General features: G+C 39.4%; 1 protein-coding gene and 1 long non-coding RNA gene across 2 annotated transcripts; both read left to right on the top strand.

Annotated features, from left to right (window-relative positions):
• Window positions 1-4,077: 4,077 nt before the first annotated feature.
• On the top strand, window positions 4,078-6,810 carry LOC109199444 (uncharacterized). Its single transcript, XR_003217809.1, has 4 exons — window positions 4,078-4,822; window positions 5,031-5,404; window positions 5,774-5,889; window positions 6,032-6,810. It is a non-coding gene; the product is annotated as an uncharacterized LOC109199444 (long non-coding RNA).
• A 6,084-nt stretch (window positions 6,811-12,894) lies between these two features.
• On the top strand, window positions 12,895-19,320 carry LOC100689811 (low affinity immunoglobulin gamma Fc region receptor II-b). Its single transcript, XM_019354783.2, has 4 exons — window positions 12,895-13,270; window positions 16,744-17,007; window positions 18,071-18,319; window positions 18,454-19,320. Exons 1-4 carry the CDS (start codon window positions 13,240-13,242, stop codon window positions 18,552-18,554), a joined length of 645 nt encoding a protein of 214 aa, XP_019210328.1. The 5' UTR covers window positions 12,895-13,239; the 3' UTR covers window positions 18,555-19,320.

Below are 19,320 nucleotides of genomic sequence, written 5' to 3'. Positions count from 1 at the left end.
GCTTTTTACAGTTTGTTATTGCCCTCGTACCTTTTGAAGGTAAACTACAATGCGTATGCACACAGACACACACATTTATGTGTTCCTTTATTTGTAAGGGTAGAGGTGGTGGGGTAGTATTTGGTGACTAATCAGCGTGGGTGGCTCTAGGCTGCAAAACTTCGTGTTCAGTTCCCACTCTTTCATGAGTCATTACTCTCACATCCATCTTCCTGCTTCTAAACAATGCTGCAACTTTACAAAAACAGAACAGAGGAGAGAAGAAAAAAGAGGGTCAGAGGTGGGTTAGCATGGAAACAATGACATATCCTGTAATATCCAGTAAGATGACCAGTAATGTCCTCATTTACACACTTGACACCGTGACTTCATTAAAACAGGCATGTCCTGACCGTAGAAGATGATTTGTCTTCTTGTGAAGATGTTCAAACAGGCAGAGATGATTTTAAGATCTGCAGATGAAACTAATTTAACATTTGATTGTGTGAGCAGTTATTGCTGACTCATATCACTCTGCATGTGTGATCGTGGGCTCTACCACAGAGCACTACGCCTTTCAAAGCGATGCAATCTAGCTTTTGCAGGAATGAGGCTTGCAGTGGGCAGCATGGGGGTGTAGCCTCACTCAAAAACCAGAAACTTTCTGCCTTTCAGTGACAAGTTTCTGGTTTTTAATCTACCAGGTGACTGTGAAACATGCCCGTTCTCTGTTAAATTGACTTATTTTTAAAAAAGGTGAATTTTGGGGTATGTGTCATAAAAAAGTTTTTTTTTTTTCAAATATTCATATATATATATTATGTAGGTCATAGGGACAGCAGTCTAAGCAGAGATGCCCACATCTCCACATGCATGAACAACATCCCCAGATTCTTAAACCGCTCCAGCTTTTCCAGCTTAGGACAATAGCCTCAGATTTGGAGGTGCTGATTTTCATTCCCACCGCTTCACACTCTGCTATGATCTGCTGTAGCACTAGGACACCACCTAATGAAGTGAATAGAACCCCATCATCTGCAAAAAACAAAGATGATATTCTGAGGTCACCCAAAGTGGAAACCTTCCATCACCTGGCTACGCAGTAAAACTACCCATAAAAAGTAGAAACAGAATCAGTGACTTAAAACCCTACAGGCGGAGTACAACACAGACAGCGATCGAGTCAAACTTGCAAAGCATTGGAGCTCCTGCAATGGTTGTACAGGGACCAAATGGCTCGTAGCAATGGGCCAAACACCTCATACTCAAGACGATCAAATGCCTTTTCCAGGTCCACAAATTCAAACTCCCACACACCTTTAAATATCCTCAAGAGGACAAAGAGCTTGTCCAGTGTTCTCCAACCAAGATGAAAACCACATTCTGGTTTTTATGTTCCATCTTTGGGGACTGAGAGAGTGAGTCAAGGTGCTTTCCAACGTATGTCTCAGATCATTCATGATTGTGACTGATCATTTTGTGAAGTTATTGGTGGTGAAAAGTTGATATGAAGTCACAGATAGTGTTTAATTTCACTGAGAAGTTCAACACCAGTGAGGATTTTCTTCTTTGTTTTTTTAATATCAAATTTAAATTACTTTCATCTATTTTTTTTTTCTGTACTCAGGTCAGTTTCATGTGGTTGTGGGTGTCTGTGGCTCAGGTGGCAGAACAGATCAGCTACTGATTGGAAGATTGGTGGTTCGATTCTTGGCTTCCCCAGTCTGGATGCCAAATATCCTTGGGCAAGATACTAACCCCAAGTTGCCCTCCGATGAGTTTATCGGAGTGTGAATGTGTGAATGTTGGTTAGATTGCACTTGATGTTAGAAGTGCTTGTATGAGTGGGTGTGAATTGGGTGAATGAGGCTTGTTGTATACAGCGCTTTGAGAACTCTGGGAGAGTAGAAAAGTGCTATATAAGAATCAGGCCATTTACCATCTCTTCAGCCTATAATAATAATAATAATAATAATAATAGATTGCATTTATATAGTGCTTTTCGAGACCCTCAAAGCAATTCCACTATTCATTCACTCTCACACTGGTGGAGGCAAGTTACTGTTGTAGCCACAGGTGCCCTGGGGCAGACTGACAGAAGCAAGGCTGCCATATCGCACCATCGGCCCCTCTGGCCATCACCAGTAGGTGTCTGGCCCAAAGACATAACGACCGAGACTGTCCGAGCCGGGGCTTGAACCGGCAACCTTCCGAGACGAACTGCCAACTCTTGAGCCACGATCGCCCCAGCCTACCGTGGCTACTCTAGCTGATGATGTCATCTTGCCTTGTCACATGGAAACAAAAGTTGATATAACTGAGTGTTCCAGCCCGACCTCCAGCCTGAACCCCACCGTCATCTGAGTCAAGATGCATATGATCATCTCAGCACAACAGGAAGGTGACTGACGTGAAGATCCCGTCATACGTCAGGAGGACGTCGTTGTTTACAGATGGCAAGATGGAAGATACAGAAGTTTTATCTCAACATCAAAGACTCAAAATCAGTCTTCGTTTCTGCTTGTTGCCAGCTGGTGAGTTAGAAAGAAAAGAGTTTTTATTAAAACTGAAAAAAACCCCACTTAGAGTCATTTTCGTAGTAACTTATTGCTCCTTAAAGAACTACTAAACATTGTTTTGTAAATAATTAAATGTCTTCTGATATTTCACAACCAAATTCAGCTAAAACCATGACAACAGAGACAACTCCAAACTCCTGATCTGATATAGATGTAAGCTGCAGGTGAGAGCACGAGAACAAAAAAAACCCCGAAGAGAGTAAAAATAATTTATATAACACATTTATAGCAACAGAGTAGAACACAATACACAACATTAAAAGACAAAAATAAAAGCAGACCTGATAGCCAGCTGGGGATTGGACCAGGGACTCCGCTCTGACCACTGACATCTATGTGGGCTGGGCTCAGCCCATTGGGCCCAGTGAGTTCTTTGAACTGCCTCCCTAGGCCTGGCTCCAGGATGGGGTTTTGAGATTTGAAATTCCTGTTCATTTTAAAATCTCCAATTTAAAAAAAATGAAGGAACTACAAAACAATATGGGAGCCAACCATTTAAAATGATGTTTAACAAGAAGCCACTCTCATGCTGCTCTGTGTATTTTCCTTTTGACAAAGCTACTGTGCCTGAATCACTTTTAGAAAACGTCTACTTAAATGCAGTTAAAAGTACTGACTACCCAATTATTCTTTATTACTATCTGTTAAATTTCAAATGTGTGCAATGACCACAAGGATTCTGCTGTGCAAGCATGAACAGGAGGCTGCAAGCTTGACTGCTCGTCACTGCCTTTGTTGTCCTGTTATATTTTAGATAGCAAGGAGCAGACGGGTGAGTTCATTAAACTTCACTGAGACAATCTGCAAATTTCATTAAAAGTTTAATAAACTGTCATCTTGTCTTAATTTTTAGTTAGCACATAACTTAAACACTTCAAGCTTTAAGCTAATGATAGTTATATAAGTGCAGATGCATGCTGGTGCAATAAGCTGAGAGGATTTCTATCATTTTTTTGGACCCAAGTGGACTTTAATAGCTGTAAGTGTTTTGACCAAAATAGTGACAACAGGTTGAAGTACTGAAACAGCATCTATCATCATCACCAAAGCAGACAGTTCATTTCAAAAGTGTTACACTGTAAAAAGAACCAACTTAATTGAATTGTTTCAATTGGTAACACCTAATTTAATTAAGTTCTTTGAAATGAAGTTAATACATTAGATAAATCAGTTGTGTTATCTAATGTATTAACTTCATTTCAAAGAACTTAATTAAATTAGGTGTTACCAATTGAAACAATTCAATTAAGTTGGTTCACCCATTTTCTTTTTACAGTGTAAGTGGTGTGTTGTCCAAGTTAGTGTTTTTCTGAGCTCATCTGCAAATCCACATCAAAAAGCATTTAGTGTGTTGTGTGGTGTTTTTCTGTCCTTTCGTTTTGTTGCAGTGACAGTTCACAAAGGTCACAAACAGACAAACTGATTGTGGTCACAACTCAAAGTTTTAGCTTTGGCACATTTTGGATTATATAACGTGGATGCCATTTTAGAGTCACACTTCCTTTATGGGTGGTATGGTGATCCATTAGCTAGCACTATTGCCCCTGGGATTAAATCCAGCCTGCTGTGTTTCTGTGTGGAGTTTTTAATGTTCTCTCTGTGCTCTGTGCAGTTGGGGTTGGGGTTAGGGTCGTGACACAGACATACTGTGGAAGAGAGCCAGAGATGAATAATAGCTGCTGATTAAATGCAGATGCAGTGTATATAACTTGTATATGCTATAGATAATAATGTTATTTTAAAATATCTTCAAGTACCAAATCATCTAGCCTGTGACCATCCTTACCAACTGCGAATACAAAAATTCCGAAACAAATTTCCCTTGCTTAATGTGTACAGATGTGGTTTGTGGTGAATCCATGTCCCAGTTCCTCTAAAGTCCGGTCTGAACCTGCAGGATGAGCTTTAGAAAGCCAAGCTTGCAACTAAGGAGAAGTTGTAGGTGCTTCAAAAGAATTTTTCTGTTTCACTTTACAGGCTGCCGGTCTAACATAAGGCTGACACACAGAGACTTTGCAACCACACACTGTACAGTAATTGTTTCTCTAATGGGGAATTCACTGGTTAGGACAGGCCCCATGAATAATGTGTTTACTCATGTATTTATAGATCGTGTTCAGACTCATATTAAGCTGGTGTGAGAACGCTTTGTTTTCTGCATTGCTGTCTCATTAAAATGGGCGTAGGAGAGTTCAGTTACAAGATTTCTATCTCAACTCTAACGGTGGCGTTTCTGCTCATTTTCATCATCAGGCTTGCTCAAGGTAAGCTTTCACTACAATATGTAGCCTTCCTTCTTTAGTCATATTAAATCATATTTAAAAAATCTAAGATTCAGTTTATACTGAATATACTGAAGTTTTTTTTTTATTGCATTAGCAAGTTAAACAACAATAATCCCATTTCTCTCTATTGCTCTTAAAAAATGCCAGATGTAACTTACTTTAATAAGTTAGTTTTTCTTCTCCTCAGGACATTTTCATTTATTTTGCACACCTCATCCAGTCAAGGCTACTTCAGGTGATGATGTCATCCTGCCGCGTCACGTGGAGCCAAAGTTAAATGTGGCAGGGCTGACGGTGGAGTGGTCGAGGCCTGACCTCCACCCTGACCCCAAAAATTGCCTGAGCCTAAATGAATATATTCATCTTTACCGGCACAATTGTGAGGTGACTGACATGAAGCTCCCATCGTACATCGGGAGGACTGCGTTGTTCACAGACGGCCTGAGAGAAGGAAACATCTCACTAAGAATCACTAATGTGACACAAGAAGATGAAGGAAGATACAGATGTTTCATCCCAAAGTTAAAGAGTCAAAGTTTTCAGTTGTTCATCTTATTGTTGGTGAGTTAAACCTAATGCCAAAAAATAATAAACAAATTCAGTGCCTCAAATAACTTTGATAAAGGACGAGAAAGTTGCTAAAGGTGAGAAAATGAAAAAACAAAGCAACACCTCCTAGATCAACATGTTTCAGATGTTATTTTTAAATAACAACTGTATAGTAGTGAGGTTTTCAAAGTTTTTACTTTGTTTATTTTTATTTTTATTTTTTCACACTTTTAAAAAATGAAATAAATTCTGATTACAGGGTATAATGCTTCATCGACATCTTGATTATTTTTTTTTAAATCTAACTGAACACCAAATCTTCATGTTCTGTCTGATGTTTTTCAGTTACTGTACGTCTCATCTCTGATTTTTTCCTGGCAGGTGGTTTGTCTGATCGCAGCAGCTGGATCCTACTTGTAGTGTTCTGTGTGTTTATTCTCCTCTGCGCTGCAGTCCAAGGACGCTGGTTTACTGAGTGAAAGCATTAAAAATCAGAAGTATGTTAAAGACTTGAATCTTTATTCTGTGGAGTAAATATTTAAGATTTACATTTTAAATCTTGGGGTTTGAGCAACAGAAAATAAGCGATGATGCGATAAAGCCACTTATGGTAGCTAATTATTTATTTTTTCCCTACAGGTCAAAAAACTACTACCACTCTTGGAGCTTTGCTGAAGGGAGGGCGAAAGTTGATCCCACATCTGTGTCATTCATTTAAGGATTCCAAGGATCAGCTCCTCCAGCAGGGAAGGTTTCATTGTATGTACGGAAACAGACTGTCACTTACAAAAAGCTGTTTGGATCTGAATTCACTCTGATGAAGGAATGGTCAGGTGACACCCAACAAAAGGAGTGATAGACAATTTCAGTGATATGGTGTTTCCTGGCACCTGATCAGGACAAAGGTCATTCTGTATCAACTTTACTTTTGACACCTGTAAGATAAGAATAATAGTGAAGAAGGGGGCAGAAAACAGGTTTCAAAGTGCAAACAGGTGGAGCAGCCTGTGATGTTTGTGTAAGATATTCCATTCATGGTAAGCTTTGGTGTTTTTTTCTTTCACATTTGCAGAGGTCATTATTTGTCTGTTGCTATTTCATTAATGGAGTGGCAACAACATCTACATATATATCATAATCGAGCCTGGGGTTATCAAGGGGGCACTGAATTCAATTCAATTCAATTTTATTTATTTAGCGACAAATTAAAAGACATTAGTTTCAGCATCACTTTGAGACAGGATGTTTCTAGTTTTAGAGATATTGTCCAAATGCAAGAAATACGTATTCGTTTAATATGTGCATTGAGGTGCATATCCTGGTCAAAAATGACACAGTGAGTCCATTTAATCTCATATATATAAATCTTAAAGAAAAGAAAAGAAAAGAAAAGAAAAGAAAAGAAAAGAAAAGAAAACACTTCCAGTCTTGCAGTTGAAGAAGAGGATGACAGAGTGCTCAGTCTTTGTTTTTCAGCATGTGCTGGCAGTGTAGATAACAGCATGATGATAAACCTGTTCTGCTGCTTCGGAGGAAGCTGACTAATTGAAAAAAGTACCTGATCTCATGAGAGTACTCAAGAATTACTTGACTAAGTCAGTCTCTCGCAACCCTTTCCTTTCACGTGTCCAAATCAGAGTGAATATTCATTAATATATCTGTCACGCGTGGGTCTGTTTATAGAACCTGAGCAGATATGAACTTCCCACTAATTTACTCATGATGAACTCACCTCCTGTTTGATATTTGCCTCTTATTTTTCCCATCAGTTTTCAGAAACTGCATTTAAAACTCTTCTTCCATTTTACCATCAACAGCTTCAAAACACAAAATTAATGCTATGTACTTTCCTAAAAAAATCCAACTCCCCCACGTGTTTGGTTCAGGCTTCTCCACATAAGAAGAAAGAATCCACGTGTCTTGGAACTATCTTGTCAACATGACATCATCATAAAAGTATCCTTATGAGAAAGCTTTTTTTCCCCATTGCGTTGTTTACCTGAAGAAGAAAATGTGTCACATTAAAATGTGTTCTGAAGTATTTTTTCTAGGAGGCTTTAATGAGAGCAAATATACAAACTGGTTTCACTTTTAAGGGTCGAATTACAATCTCTGAAATGTCCACCTATAGTCAGCGCTTCCAGACTGCGGACTTTTTCAAATACAATACGGTCCTGCCCTCTAGTGGGCATTTCTATCTAAACCTTTTTACTTTATTTTTCATAAAGAAAGAAAAAAAAAACTAAACCTTTTTCTCAATTGTCAATAAATGAATAGTCAATCAGTCAATTTAACTGTGTGACGAATGAATAAAAACCTTTCACCAGACTTTAAAGACTGAGTCAACAAAATGTTATTTTTTTGTTTTTGTTTTTTTGTCAAAACCTTATTGATATTAGAAAGAGTTCTGCAAAAACTCTTTTAGGAGTGGCCATCAGGACTCACCAGAAATGAGTACAGAGGAACAGCTCTGGTAAGAGAGAAAGTTAGAGAGTATCGTATATCTTGTATAAATTATGCAAATGTTCAATTCTTTGCACTCTATTTATGTATGGTGTTGACTGTTTCTTACCTTTATTGTCTCAGTCTGATTTTACTGGTCTAAAACCAACTGTGATTGTACACAGTTCAAAGGTTAAAGCAACACTGTGAAAAAATGTCAGATTTCAGTAGGTGGAAAATTCATGCTGGATATCCACACTCATGTGGACTGGGTAATGTGTTGGGAACGGAACCTACAGTGGGCTGAATTCAAACACCACCTGAAAATCTAAGTAAAACTGGTGGATCTGCTAAATCTGGCATTATGATATTATTCCAAATTCTAATCAGGCTCAATATGGCAGTGGGCAGTGAGCACAGGCCCACTAGAGGGCATCAGCCCCTCAACCTGAACTCATAAAGTCTGTTTCTGATTATCTGGTAAGCGAAATTCACACCAGTGTCCTCCTTAAGGGTCATTTTGTAGCTCTGGCAGTGCTCATGCTGTTCAAGCTTGCACTAAGGAGCAGATACTGGTCGTGCTGATGGGTAAATGACCACATAGCAATGTCCAGTTCTCCTAGAGTCCTAGAGGATCTGTCTCCTGGAATTTCCTCCATACTTATGGGACTGTTAAAACCTTCTGGCAGTGGCTCGTATTGATGTGCCAGAGAATATTACTTTCAGATAGTTTCCATCTGGTTTAGATATTTTTTAATTACACACTGCACACGATGCTAAAATATGCCGGGAGTTACTTTAAATAGTCTTTTGGGAAATCACCTTGTTGGTTTAAAAATAGCTGGTTCTTTATGAAGTTGTTTGTCATGTGTAGACACAATACTGGTTCATCCCTTGAGTAAGATCCCCTTTTCATGCTTGAATGATTCATAGGTCAGCGTTAAGTTGCTTAAGAGACAAACATTCCTGTAAAAATGGCCACATACAAGAACCGGACTGAAAGTAAGTGAAAAAGCAGCCAGTGTTCAAAGAAAACCATGAAAAACCTGGCAACACTGTATGATTTGCCCCACAACTAAGAATGTAATTACACTGTAAATCTAATTTCAAGGTGCTTTACTGAAATTGGAGTGAAGATGGCACCTGTGTGTGTGGTTTGCCGTCATGTGTTACCTGTTCTGTTTGTGGTCACTTTGTTTACATCTTTTTTTCTTCTGGTTTATGACTTCTAATCACTCCTAAATATCCAAGCCGCTGTTGAAAAGCAGTCCTGACCAGCCCCAGGATGTCAGCAATGTCATATACTTTTTATAATTTCATATAATTTTAATTTTAAAATCCAAATTTAAATACACTTAAATACACCGTTGACTAATACCTTTTTAAATTTTATCAACTCTTTTAATCTTGTTCAGTCAGTTAAAAGTCCAACACATGAACTTGGAAATACTTTGGATCTTGTGGTCTCTAGTTGCTTGCCTGTAATATTTGAGATACCCCTTTCATGTCACTCTGTCAGACCTGATGTGCCCAAATACCGATCTCACATCATTGCCTCAGATACAGCTGATCGTTTTGATTGTTTTATCAAAATTGTAATTATGCCTTACTTTTAAATAGGTCCATGCTGGGACCAATTCATTTTGCATTATACGTGCTTACCTTAGGCAGTATTATTAGATGGAATGGCAAACATTTTCACTGCTATGCAGATAATACCAGACTTCTTATCTATCCTATAATGAGTTTTCTGTGTTCGCTCCCTGTTAAATCCTGAAACAAACTTAAAATCTCTCTCCTCAAATTCAAGGTCTTTAATATTTAGGCCCCATCTTATCATCAGAATCAGAATATTTTTTAACCCCAGGGGAAATTATTTATTATCTTAAAGACCTCATAGAACCATGTCACCCCAATAGAGCACTTACCTCTCAGATTGCTTGCTCACTTGTGGTTCTTAGTATATTTAAAAACAGTATGGGAGGCAGAGCCTTCAACCGGGATTACATTTCACATCAGGTAGACTGTTAATCGTCATCATGCTCCTCATTCCCCACATGGCCATTGATGTCTTTCAGTAAGACAACTGAGTCACTAGATGAAGCACCCTTGTGAACCCCACCCAGGTCCCAAGAAGGTTGGGTACTATGAACTTGTTCTAAGCACAAATGAAAGACAGGACCCATTCCCTGATTGAAAGGCACAGGGAATCACCCGCTAGTCCACTGAGAAAAATATTAATGTAGACACAGCATTCCTCTTACTGAGGGCAACTCCAGACTGGTACAAACTCGATCCCCTCTCCAGAAGACTGATCTGTGCAAAAGGTGAGGCCAACCATATCAGTGTCTCTCCCTATGAGAGAGGTCATTTTCCATGTCCCAGTAGCAAGCCTTGAATTGGACCACCAGCTCCTCCAGTTGGTAGTGGACCTACAGAAGAGTGGACTGATGTACATTTTCCCACAGGGCACTCTCTATGAAGCTCACTTCCAAGGCCTGGCTCCAGGGTAAGCCCTTAGTAAACCTATCCCAGGCAGTGCTACACAGGTCCCTTGTTTTTTCCTCTCTTATAGAGGTCATTTGAATTGCTGTTTGTCTGACCCTTCACTGAGGACCAATTTACCTTGAAAGACCCTACCAGTGGGTGAAGCAAACTATCTGGTCAGCATAGCGCCTGGGATCACTTGGGCACACAAACCTCTCCACCATGGTAATGCTTTTTTTTTTTAATGTATTAAAATCCACTGTGGTGGTTAGGGATGGGTATCGAAAACCGGTTCTTGTTGAGAACCGGTTCCCACTGTTTCAATTCCTTGGAATTGTTTGCCATTTTTGCAAACGATTCCCTTATCGATTCCAGTCGCCCCGAATGACGTCACCACGTTGCGGAGCGTCGGAGCGTACCTGGCAGGAAACACGGCGCCTAAGCGGCTCAAACGCTTAAAAGTTTGTTTATACTTTACGAGAACGGATGACAACAGGGCAACTTGCAATACTTGCAAAGTGGATATTTCATTTAAGGGAGGAAACACTATGAATATGCAAAAGCATTTGCTCACAAAACACGCGATGAACTTAAATGAATGTCGTGTTTTTAATTCCGCTCCGGACTCGTGAATCTCAACCCAGCAGCAGCGGTTTGCACGTCCTCTCCCGTTAATGCGGCAGGTAAATAATCAGCTAACAGTGCATATTATGTTAGCGCGATCTGCTTTATTACAAAACCTGCCATTACTGTGCATTTAGGTGACCGTGATGAGAGAGACAGAGTCTGGCTGGCGCTCGCTGGCAGTTGTCCCTGCAGTCCACCGGTAGCGTCTCTTTTCAGGCCTGAATGTCACCGAGCAGTGACTAAGTTTGTGGTAAAAACCTTGCACCCGTTTGCCACAGCAGATGGTAAGTGAATGTGTTTAATTGTAGGCAGGGACATTACTGGATATTCTTGTGTAATTGCTACAGAATAATTTATGTTATACTTTGTTATTGCTACAGAAGAATATTTATTTTATTATTTTACATTTACAATTTTCCCCGGGGACCCTGTGACGCCCCACTGAAGAGCCATAGGCTGTGGATCTCTTAAGATCCCACTGTTGGGTTTATAAGGCCATGTTACTCCTAAATTTCTATCTTGTTCAAAGAGAAGATATAAAACAAAATTCTAAGCTAATCGACCTCAGTGTTCTCCTTTTTAAAAATAAGAATCGATAAAGGATCGAATCGTTAAACAGAATCGAAAATGGAATCGGAATCGTTAAAATCTTATCAATACCCATCCCTAGTGGTGGTGCATAGCAGCAACAGTAGAAAAACTGTGTTGTTGTCTGAGTTTATGCAAACCACATTTACATGAGTGGGTATCAAAATTTTAGGTAGAGCTTTTTGACATTATTCATTGCCCTTATGCAATCTGTGATTGCAAAACAGCACAAACTCCACAAATCTACAAAGAGGAAGACAGTAATTGATAAAAATCAGACAAAGAAATGTCAGAGAACTTTGAAGTACTCTGAACACTGCACTCTATCTATGGTAATCGACTTCAGAAGAACAAAGCGATCTGAGCACTCTACCCTCTACATTGATGGGGAGGAGGTAGAAAGGGTAGAAAGCTTTAAGTTCCTCTGAGTCCACATCTCGGCCGACATTACCTGGTCCACAAACATCTCCCACCAGGTAGGGAAAGCACAACAAAGGCTGTACTTCCTCAGGAAACTACGTCAGGCCCAATTACCCCAAAGACTGCTAGTAAACTTCTACCGCTCCACCATTGAGAGCCTTCTGACTTACTGCTGCACGCTCTGGTTCAACTGCTGCACTGCGGAGGACAAGAGGAAACTGCAGCGGGTGGTGAGGGCAGCAGAGCGGGCAATCGGCACTTCACTAACTCCCCTCAGAGACATCTATACTGGCAGACTTCAGCAGAAAGCCAGCATCATCATCAAAGACCCCTCGCACCCTGGACACTCACTTTTTTCCCCCCTTCCCTCTGGTAAACGCTACAGGTCCATCAGGTCGAAGACAAACAGACTCAACAGAAGTTTTTACCCACAGGCTGTCAAACATGCCCTACCTCCTCCCTGATTGGAGGATAACTGCACTGCCAAAAGTCATGGACATTACACCTTATTTATAAATCGTATTTCTGTTTATACTTTATACAATGCAAACAACACCCTTACCTCTTTAAACTGTATTTATTATAACATTATTTAGTATAGTTCCAACAGCACCCCCCCCCCCACTCAATGTGCAATATCATCCCCCCGCCACACACTCAATGTGCAATATCACTGATCACACTGCACCTCTCAATGCACCTGCTAGTTAGATGGCATGTATGTGTATGTATATAGATGTAAGCGTGTATGTGGAAATATGTGTGTGTGTGTATGCATGTACGGATGCAAATATGTATATATACATATATGTATGTATGTGCGTTTATGTTTGCAGGTGTATGTATAAGTTGTACATATCTTTCTTGTGTAAATGTAAATTTGTCATTGTGTAAATACTTACGCTATTGTGTACTTCACACACATGGAGAGATGCCAAACTGCCTTTCACTGTTCTTGTAACAGTGACAATAAAAAGCTATTCTATTCTATTCTATTCTGTCTAATGTAATTATATATTAAAATACTCCCCAAAACTCTCAAAAAAGAAAAAAAAATCAGTTATATATTTTTTATTCAAATTTTTAGGAAGGATTAAATATTCTATAACTTCACTTTGATATACTTTATATCTTCAGGGTGGAGACTGTAAGTGTTTGACACTTGCGGTTTTAAAAAATAAATTGATGACGTACATCTTGGTCAAGTGACTTTTTCACAGTCAGCACTGAGGTGTGAAGAAAGCCCCTAAAACTGTCTGTGAATCAAACACCTGCCAAGCAGCATGGAGATAACAGCTCTGTGCACTATTATTGGTATGTACTAAATGTGTGTGAAGTCTGTGATCTGTTTCTTTGTGGGCATCTGCTTTTGTTTCATAATACAGTATTTTATTACAGATGTTTATAATAGATACATTACAAAAAGGTGCTCTATGCGAGGTACTGTATTTCATGTTGATTTATTGTAGATTGTAGATCGCGTGGGCGATCGTGGCTCAAGAGTTGGGAGTCCGCCTTGTAATCGGAAGGTTGCCGGTTCGAGCCCCGGCTTGGACAGTCTTGGTTGTTGTGTCCTTGGGCAAGACACTTCACCCGTTGCCTACTGGTGGTGATCAGAGGGCCCGGTGGCGCCAGTGTCCGGCAGCCTCGCCTCTGTCAGTGCGCCCAGGGTGGCTGTGGCTACAACGTAGCTTGCCATCACCAGTGTGTGAATGTGTGTGTGAATGGGTGAATGACTGGATATGTAAAGCGCTTTGGGGTCCTTAGGGACTATTAAAGCGCTATATAAATACAGGCCATTTACCATTTACCATTGATTTAGTTGAAATAAATACAGTACATGTAACTTGTATTTATTAGTTTAAAATGTGTAAACTCATCTTATAAATTTTATATGGCATCAATACAGCTACAAACTTATCTGCACAGATGAAAAACCAGACGTTCCAGTGTTTAAAATGAAACCTTGTGGGAGGTAATGCAACTATTTTGTGGGTAGCATGCAGAAGCTGCAAAGGTGTAAAGAGGAAGGAAATGTCAGTGCTGTGGGTTTTAGTTTTACATTGCATCATGTTTGGTGGCAAGAATACATTTAGTATAAGGTCAGTAAAATTAAATTTGTTTGATTTCAACAAATACAGATTTCATCTGTATTTCCAAAATACAGCTGTCAGAGAAAAAAGTAACAACATTTTAAGAAATTTTCATGTTCATGTTCATTTTTGATTTTCTCAAATAAAAAAGGCAGCCCTTGTTATGACTCCTGGGTTTTGAATTGTATTTATTTTTGTTTCCCCACTCAGTAATGTTTCCACGTTTGTTTTTATTTTGTCTATGCCTCTGTCTTAGTGCTACTTTTCTATATTATTTTAATAGTCCCTTGCCCTATGAGCATTGTGTGTATTTGAACTTGCGTCCTCCTGTGATTAGTGTCACCTGTGCTCCCACCAGCTTCCTCTTCCCTAGTCACCTACCTGAGCGTTTATTGTTTTAGTCTCTTTATCCTTTGTTGTCCTTGATCTGTTACAAGTTCTGGGTTTTCCTCAAGCTTCCGAGTTTTGTGGTGCTGGCTTCCTGCCCAGTTTGTGTTCAGGATGGATCTTGATTTAAAGAAATAAAGCTCATTTTTATGTTTACACACCTTTTTTATAAAAATCTGCAATTTGGCATGACATCTTATTAAACTTCTGCTCACACACCACATATATGACAGCCCAGATCGATTTCAAGAGCCAAATAATTTTTTTTAAAAGTTGAGCACATTTCTTAAACTGGGATGGCAGAGAAATCAATATCTTAAAAAAAATAGGGTGCATGGTAAATCAGTGTAGACTGAATAGTTATTTTTGGTGATTGGTAATCTCTGTGATATGCAGGAATGACTGTATATCTACAGGGAGTGCAGAATTATTAGGCAAATGAGTATTTTGTCCACATCATCCTCTTCATGCATGTTGTCTTACTCCAAGCTGTATAGGCTCGAAAGCCTACTACCAATTAAGCATATTAGGTGATGTGCATCTCTGTAATGAGAAGGGGTGTGGTCTAATGACATCAACACCCTATATCAGGTGTGCATAATTATTAGGCAACTTCCTTTCCTTTGGCAAAATGGGTCAAAAGAAGGACTTGACGGGCTCAGAAAAGTCAAAAATAGTGAGATATCTTGCAGAGGGATGCAGCAGTCTTAAAATTGCAAAGCTTCTGAAGCGTGATCATCGAACAATCAAGCGTTTCATTCAAAATAGTCAACAGGGTCGCAAGAAGCGTGTGGAAAAACCAAGGCGCAAAATAACTGCCCATGAACTGAGAAAAGTCAAGCGTGCAGCTGCCAAGATGCCACTTGCCACCAGTTTGGCCATATTTCAGAGCTGCAACATCACTGGAGTGCCCAAAAGCACAAGGTGTGCAATACTCAGAGACATGGCCAAGGTAAGAAAGGCTGAAAGACGACCACCACTGAACAAGACACACAAGCTGAAACGTCAAGACTGGGCCAAGAAATATCTCAAGACTGATTTTTCTAAGGTTTTATGGACTGATGAAATGAGAGTGAGTCTTGATGGGCCAGATGGATGGGCCCGTGGCTGGATTGGTAAAGGGCAGAGAGCTCCAGTCCGACTCAGACGCCAGCAAGGTGGAGGTGGAGTACTGGTTTGGGCTGGTATCATCAAAGATGAGCTTGTGGGGCCTTTTCGGGTTGAGGATGGAGTCAAGCTCAACTCCCAGTCCTACTGCCAGTTTCTGGAAGACACCTTCTTCAAGCAGTGGTACAGGAAGAAGTCTGCATCCTTCAAGAAAAACATGATTTTCATGCAGGACAATGCTCCATCACACGCGTCCAAGTACTCCACAGCGTGGCTGGCAAGAAAGGGTATAAAAGAAGAAAAAATAATGACATGGCCTCCTTGTTCACCTGATCTGAACCCCATTGAGAACCTGTGGTCCATCATCAAATGTGAGATTTACAAGGAGGGGAAACAGTACACCTCTCTGAACAGTGTCTGGGAGGCTGTGGTTGCTGCTGCACGCAATGTTGATGGTGAACAGATCAAAACACTGACAGAATCCATGGATGGCAGGCTTTTGAGTGTCCTTGCAAAGAAAGGTGGCTATATTGGTCGCTGATTTGTTTTTGTTTTGTTTTTGAATGTCAGAAATGTATATTTGTGAATGTGGAGATGTTATATTGGTTTCACTGGTAAAAATAAATAATTGAAATGGGTATATATTTGTTTTTTGTTAAGTTGCCTAATAATTATGCACAGTAATAGTCACCTGCACACACAGATATCCCCCTAAAATAGCTAAAACTAAAAACGAACTAAAAACTACTTCCAAAAACATTCAGCTTTGATATTAATGAGTTTTTTGGGTTCATTGAGAACATGGTTGTTGTTCAATAATAAAATTATTCCTCAAAAATACAACTTGCCTAATAATTCTGCACTCCCTGTACACCATCACTATTAATTAGCTTTTTTTTAATGCAACACACAACTGAAAAAGAAACAAAATATCAGCAATAAAACTCATAAGATTTTCTGGGCAGTAACTGGGCAGTTACAGTTGTTTATGGAAAAACAGCACAGCAAAAAAGTTCTACTATAGTTGGGAGTTACACTATATAAATCCATATATCCATTTAAATTCAAATGTGAGGAGCCCCCTGCCACTGTTTCCTTGGATGCATAGGGTGGCCAGACTAAACTGTGCCCACCTCATTGTTCTGCCCTTAAATCCAGCTCTGTAAACACAACTAACTTGTCTTTCTCTGTTTCTTTCAGCCACTCTGAGAATATTTCCCAACAGATCTCAGTTCTTCACGTATGAGTCTGTTACACTGAGCTGTGGAGAGCATAAAAACTCTTCTGATTGGACAATAAAGAGAAACACGTCTTTAAAAACAAATAATGAGTGTTCCAAACACTGGGGTTCAAAAAATGAGTCACACTGCTTCCTTGATGATGCTTACCCAGCAGACAGTGGGTTGTACTGGTGTGAATCTGGAGCTGGAGCCTGCAGTGAAGCTGTCAACGTCACTGTGACTGGTGAGTTTATACAAACTACAGAAGATTACCATTAAATTCAACAGGGAAAAAAGCAAGACCAAAGCCATTCAATAATAGCCATACATAGTCTGCGATGTTTATATTGTTTCATCTATTAGCTAGTTACAGTAATGGGCTAGTTACAAAACATGCCATCAAAGTGACACTTTAAGGTTTAAGGTATAAAGTATGTATTTACTTTACTATGTAATTGAAAATACTCTTCAAAAAAAATTCCTCATTGATGGCAATAGATAGATAGTGTTTGAAAAGCGAATACTTGAAAAAAAAGTAATTAAATACTTGCTAAAAGTGTGATAGTTGAAATAATTAGCTAATAGTACAACATGATAATAGTATTAATAGTACAATTGGCTAATAGTACAATATGATATGTATTGACATTGAGCAATATAATATTGCTCATCTTGTAACCGGGAGGTCGCCAGTCTGATCCCCAGCTCTGTCCTGGTCGTTGTGTCCTTGGGCAAGACACTTCACCCTATCGCCTACAGGTGTTGGCCAGAGGGGCCGATGGCGCGATGTGGCAGCCTCGCTTCTGTCAGTCTGCCCCAGGGCAGCTGTGGCTACAGCTGTAGTTTGCCTCCACCAGTGTGTGAATGTGAGAGTGAATGAATAATGGAATTGTAAAGCACTTTGAGTGTCTAGAAAAGCGCTATATAAATGCAATCTATTATAATTATTACGTTATGGTATGGTATGAATAAAAATGTTAGTTAGCTCAGTTATTAAGCTAAACGTACTGGCAGCATTTAAAATAGTATAGGTCAAATAATTATTTTCCAGGGGAAATTGGTTACTAAGTATATTGTAATTAAAAGCTTTTAAAAGCATTATTATCTTGAAGTGGTTGAAATGAATTCCTTCGAACGTGAAAGGTGTTGAGGTTGAAGAAAGGCATTTTTCTTTTAGCCCATATGATTGGAATATGTCTTGGCTTAAGCACGAAGCTCTATGAAAGTTTGGGCTCCACCTCCGCTACATGAATTTCTTTTTTCCAAAGTGCAGCTTTAAAGCTCTAAATATTTATTTTTTCATATAGGAGGCAAAGTGATTCTGGAGAGTCCGGTCCATCATCTGCGTGAGGGCGATGCCGTCACTCTGCATTGCATATATAGGGAGACTTCTTTTTCCAACCTCACAGCTAAATTTTATAAAGATAACCTCCTCATTGGGCACAGCTCCACAGGAGTCATGACTATCCCAAAGATTTCAAAGTCTGATGAAGGTTCCTACAAATGTAATGTCTCTGGTACTGGAGAATCAACATACAGCTGGCTGTCTGTCAGAGGTGAGATGATGTTAGGACTTTTAAGCAAATATTTCAGATGGGCTCTCTGTACTTAGCTCAGCTAAAAGCCAACCACATAGTTATTGCTGTATTTGAATCGAGATCTATATCTTTCTTTATTTCCTGTGTTAAAGGTGGGCAACCTGAACCTTTTCACTCCCCTCTACTGCATGACTCACTTCCTGTGTTGAGGGTTTCCGTCTCTCTGGCTGTGGTGATGGTGCTGCTGCTGTGACTCTACAGCAGTCACAAAGATCAGTTTGTTTCTCAAACATTTGATGAATTTATTTTGAAATAAAATTAAAGAAATTCTAATGGCTAACGTGTTCATTTGTTCCTCTAAGCTCCTGGAGTATTTTGTCAAAATACTTCATTGACCATTCTGCTGCCAAAAAATACTCACTGTTCACTAACGCTGAAATGACTCATGCAAAAAATATCAGTGCACTTTACAAAAGAGCTTCAGATCTTTTTTAGGGAGAGGTAAAATTGCCTTTGTCCTCTGTTATATGATAGTTCTTAACCTTTATGTCATGTGTAACTGTTGTTGTAGCCTGATTTCTTGTGATCAGAAAAGTGTTGGTTAATGGTGGTGTCTCTGCTGGGGACCAAGAACCAGACAGGGAGCCTTCGTGTTTAATCAAAATCTAATTATTAGAAATTGTTTTAGTCTCTTTATCCTTCTCCAGTTTGTCTTTTATGTTAATTGGTTTCTGTTTTCATATTGTTTGTTTATTTTGATGTTTCTTGTGTTTCCAGTGTTTCCCTCTGTCTGTTCTGATATTTATGATGGCTGTCACCACTCAAACAAAAGTTTTGTATTTAAGCAGCTTAAGTCAACATGAATGGTTTCCTTCCATTTACCAAAAATGTTTCTGATAACACCAGATTTACACAAAGGTTAATATGCTGTATCTTCATTTGATGTCATGAAGCCTGACGCAAAGAAGCAATTACAAACTGAATCAAATCAATAAACGTTATTCATATTTATCACATGA

Source organism: Oreochromis niloticus, linkage group LG3 (genome assembly GCF_001858045.2).
Source record: "Oreochromis niloticus isolate F11D_XX linkage group LG3, O_niloticus_UMD_NMBU, whole genome shotgun sequence".
NCBI lineage: Eukaryota > Metazoa > Chordata > Actinopteri > Cichliformes > Cichlidae > Oreochromis > Oreochromis niloticus.
Note: the sequence above shows the minus strand (reverse complement) of the source record. Positions and strands in the feature narration are given on the sequence as shown.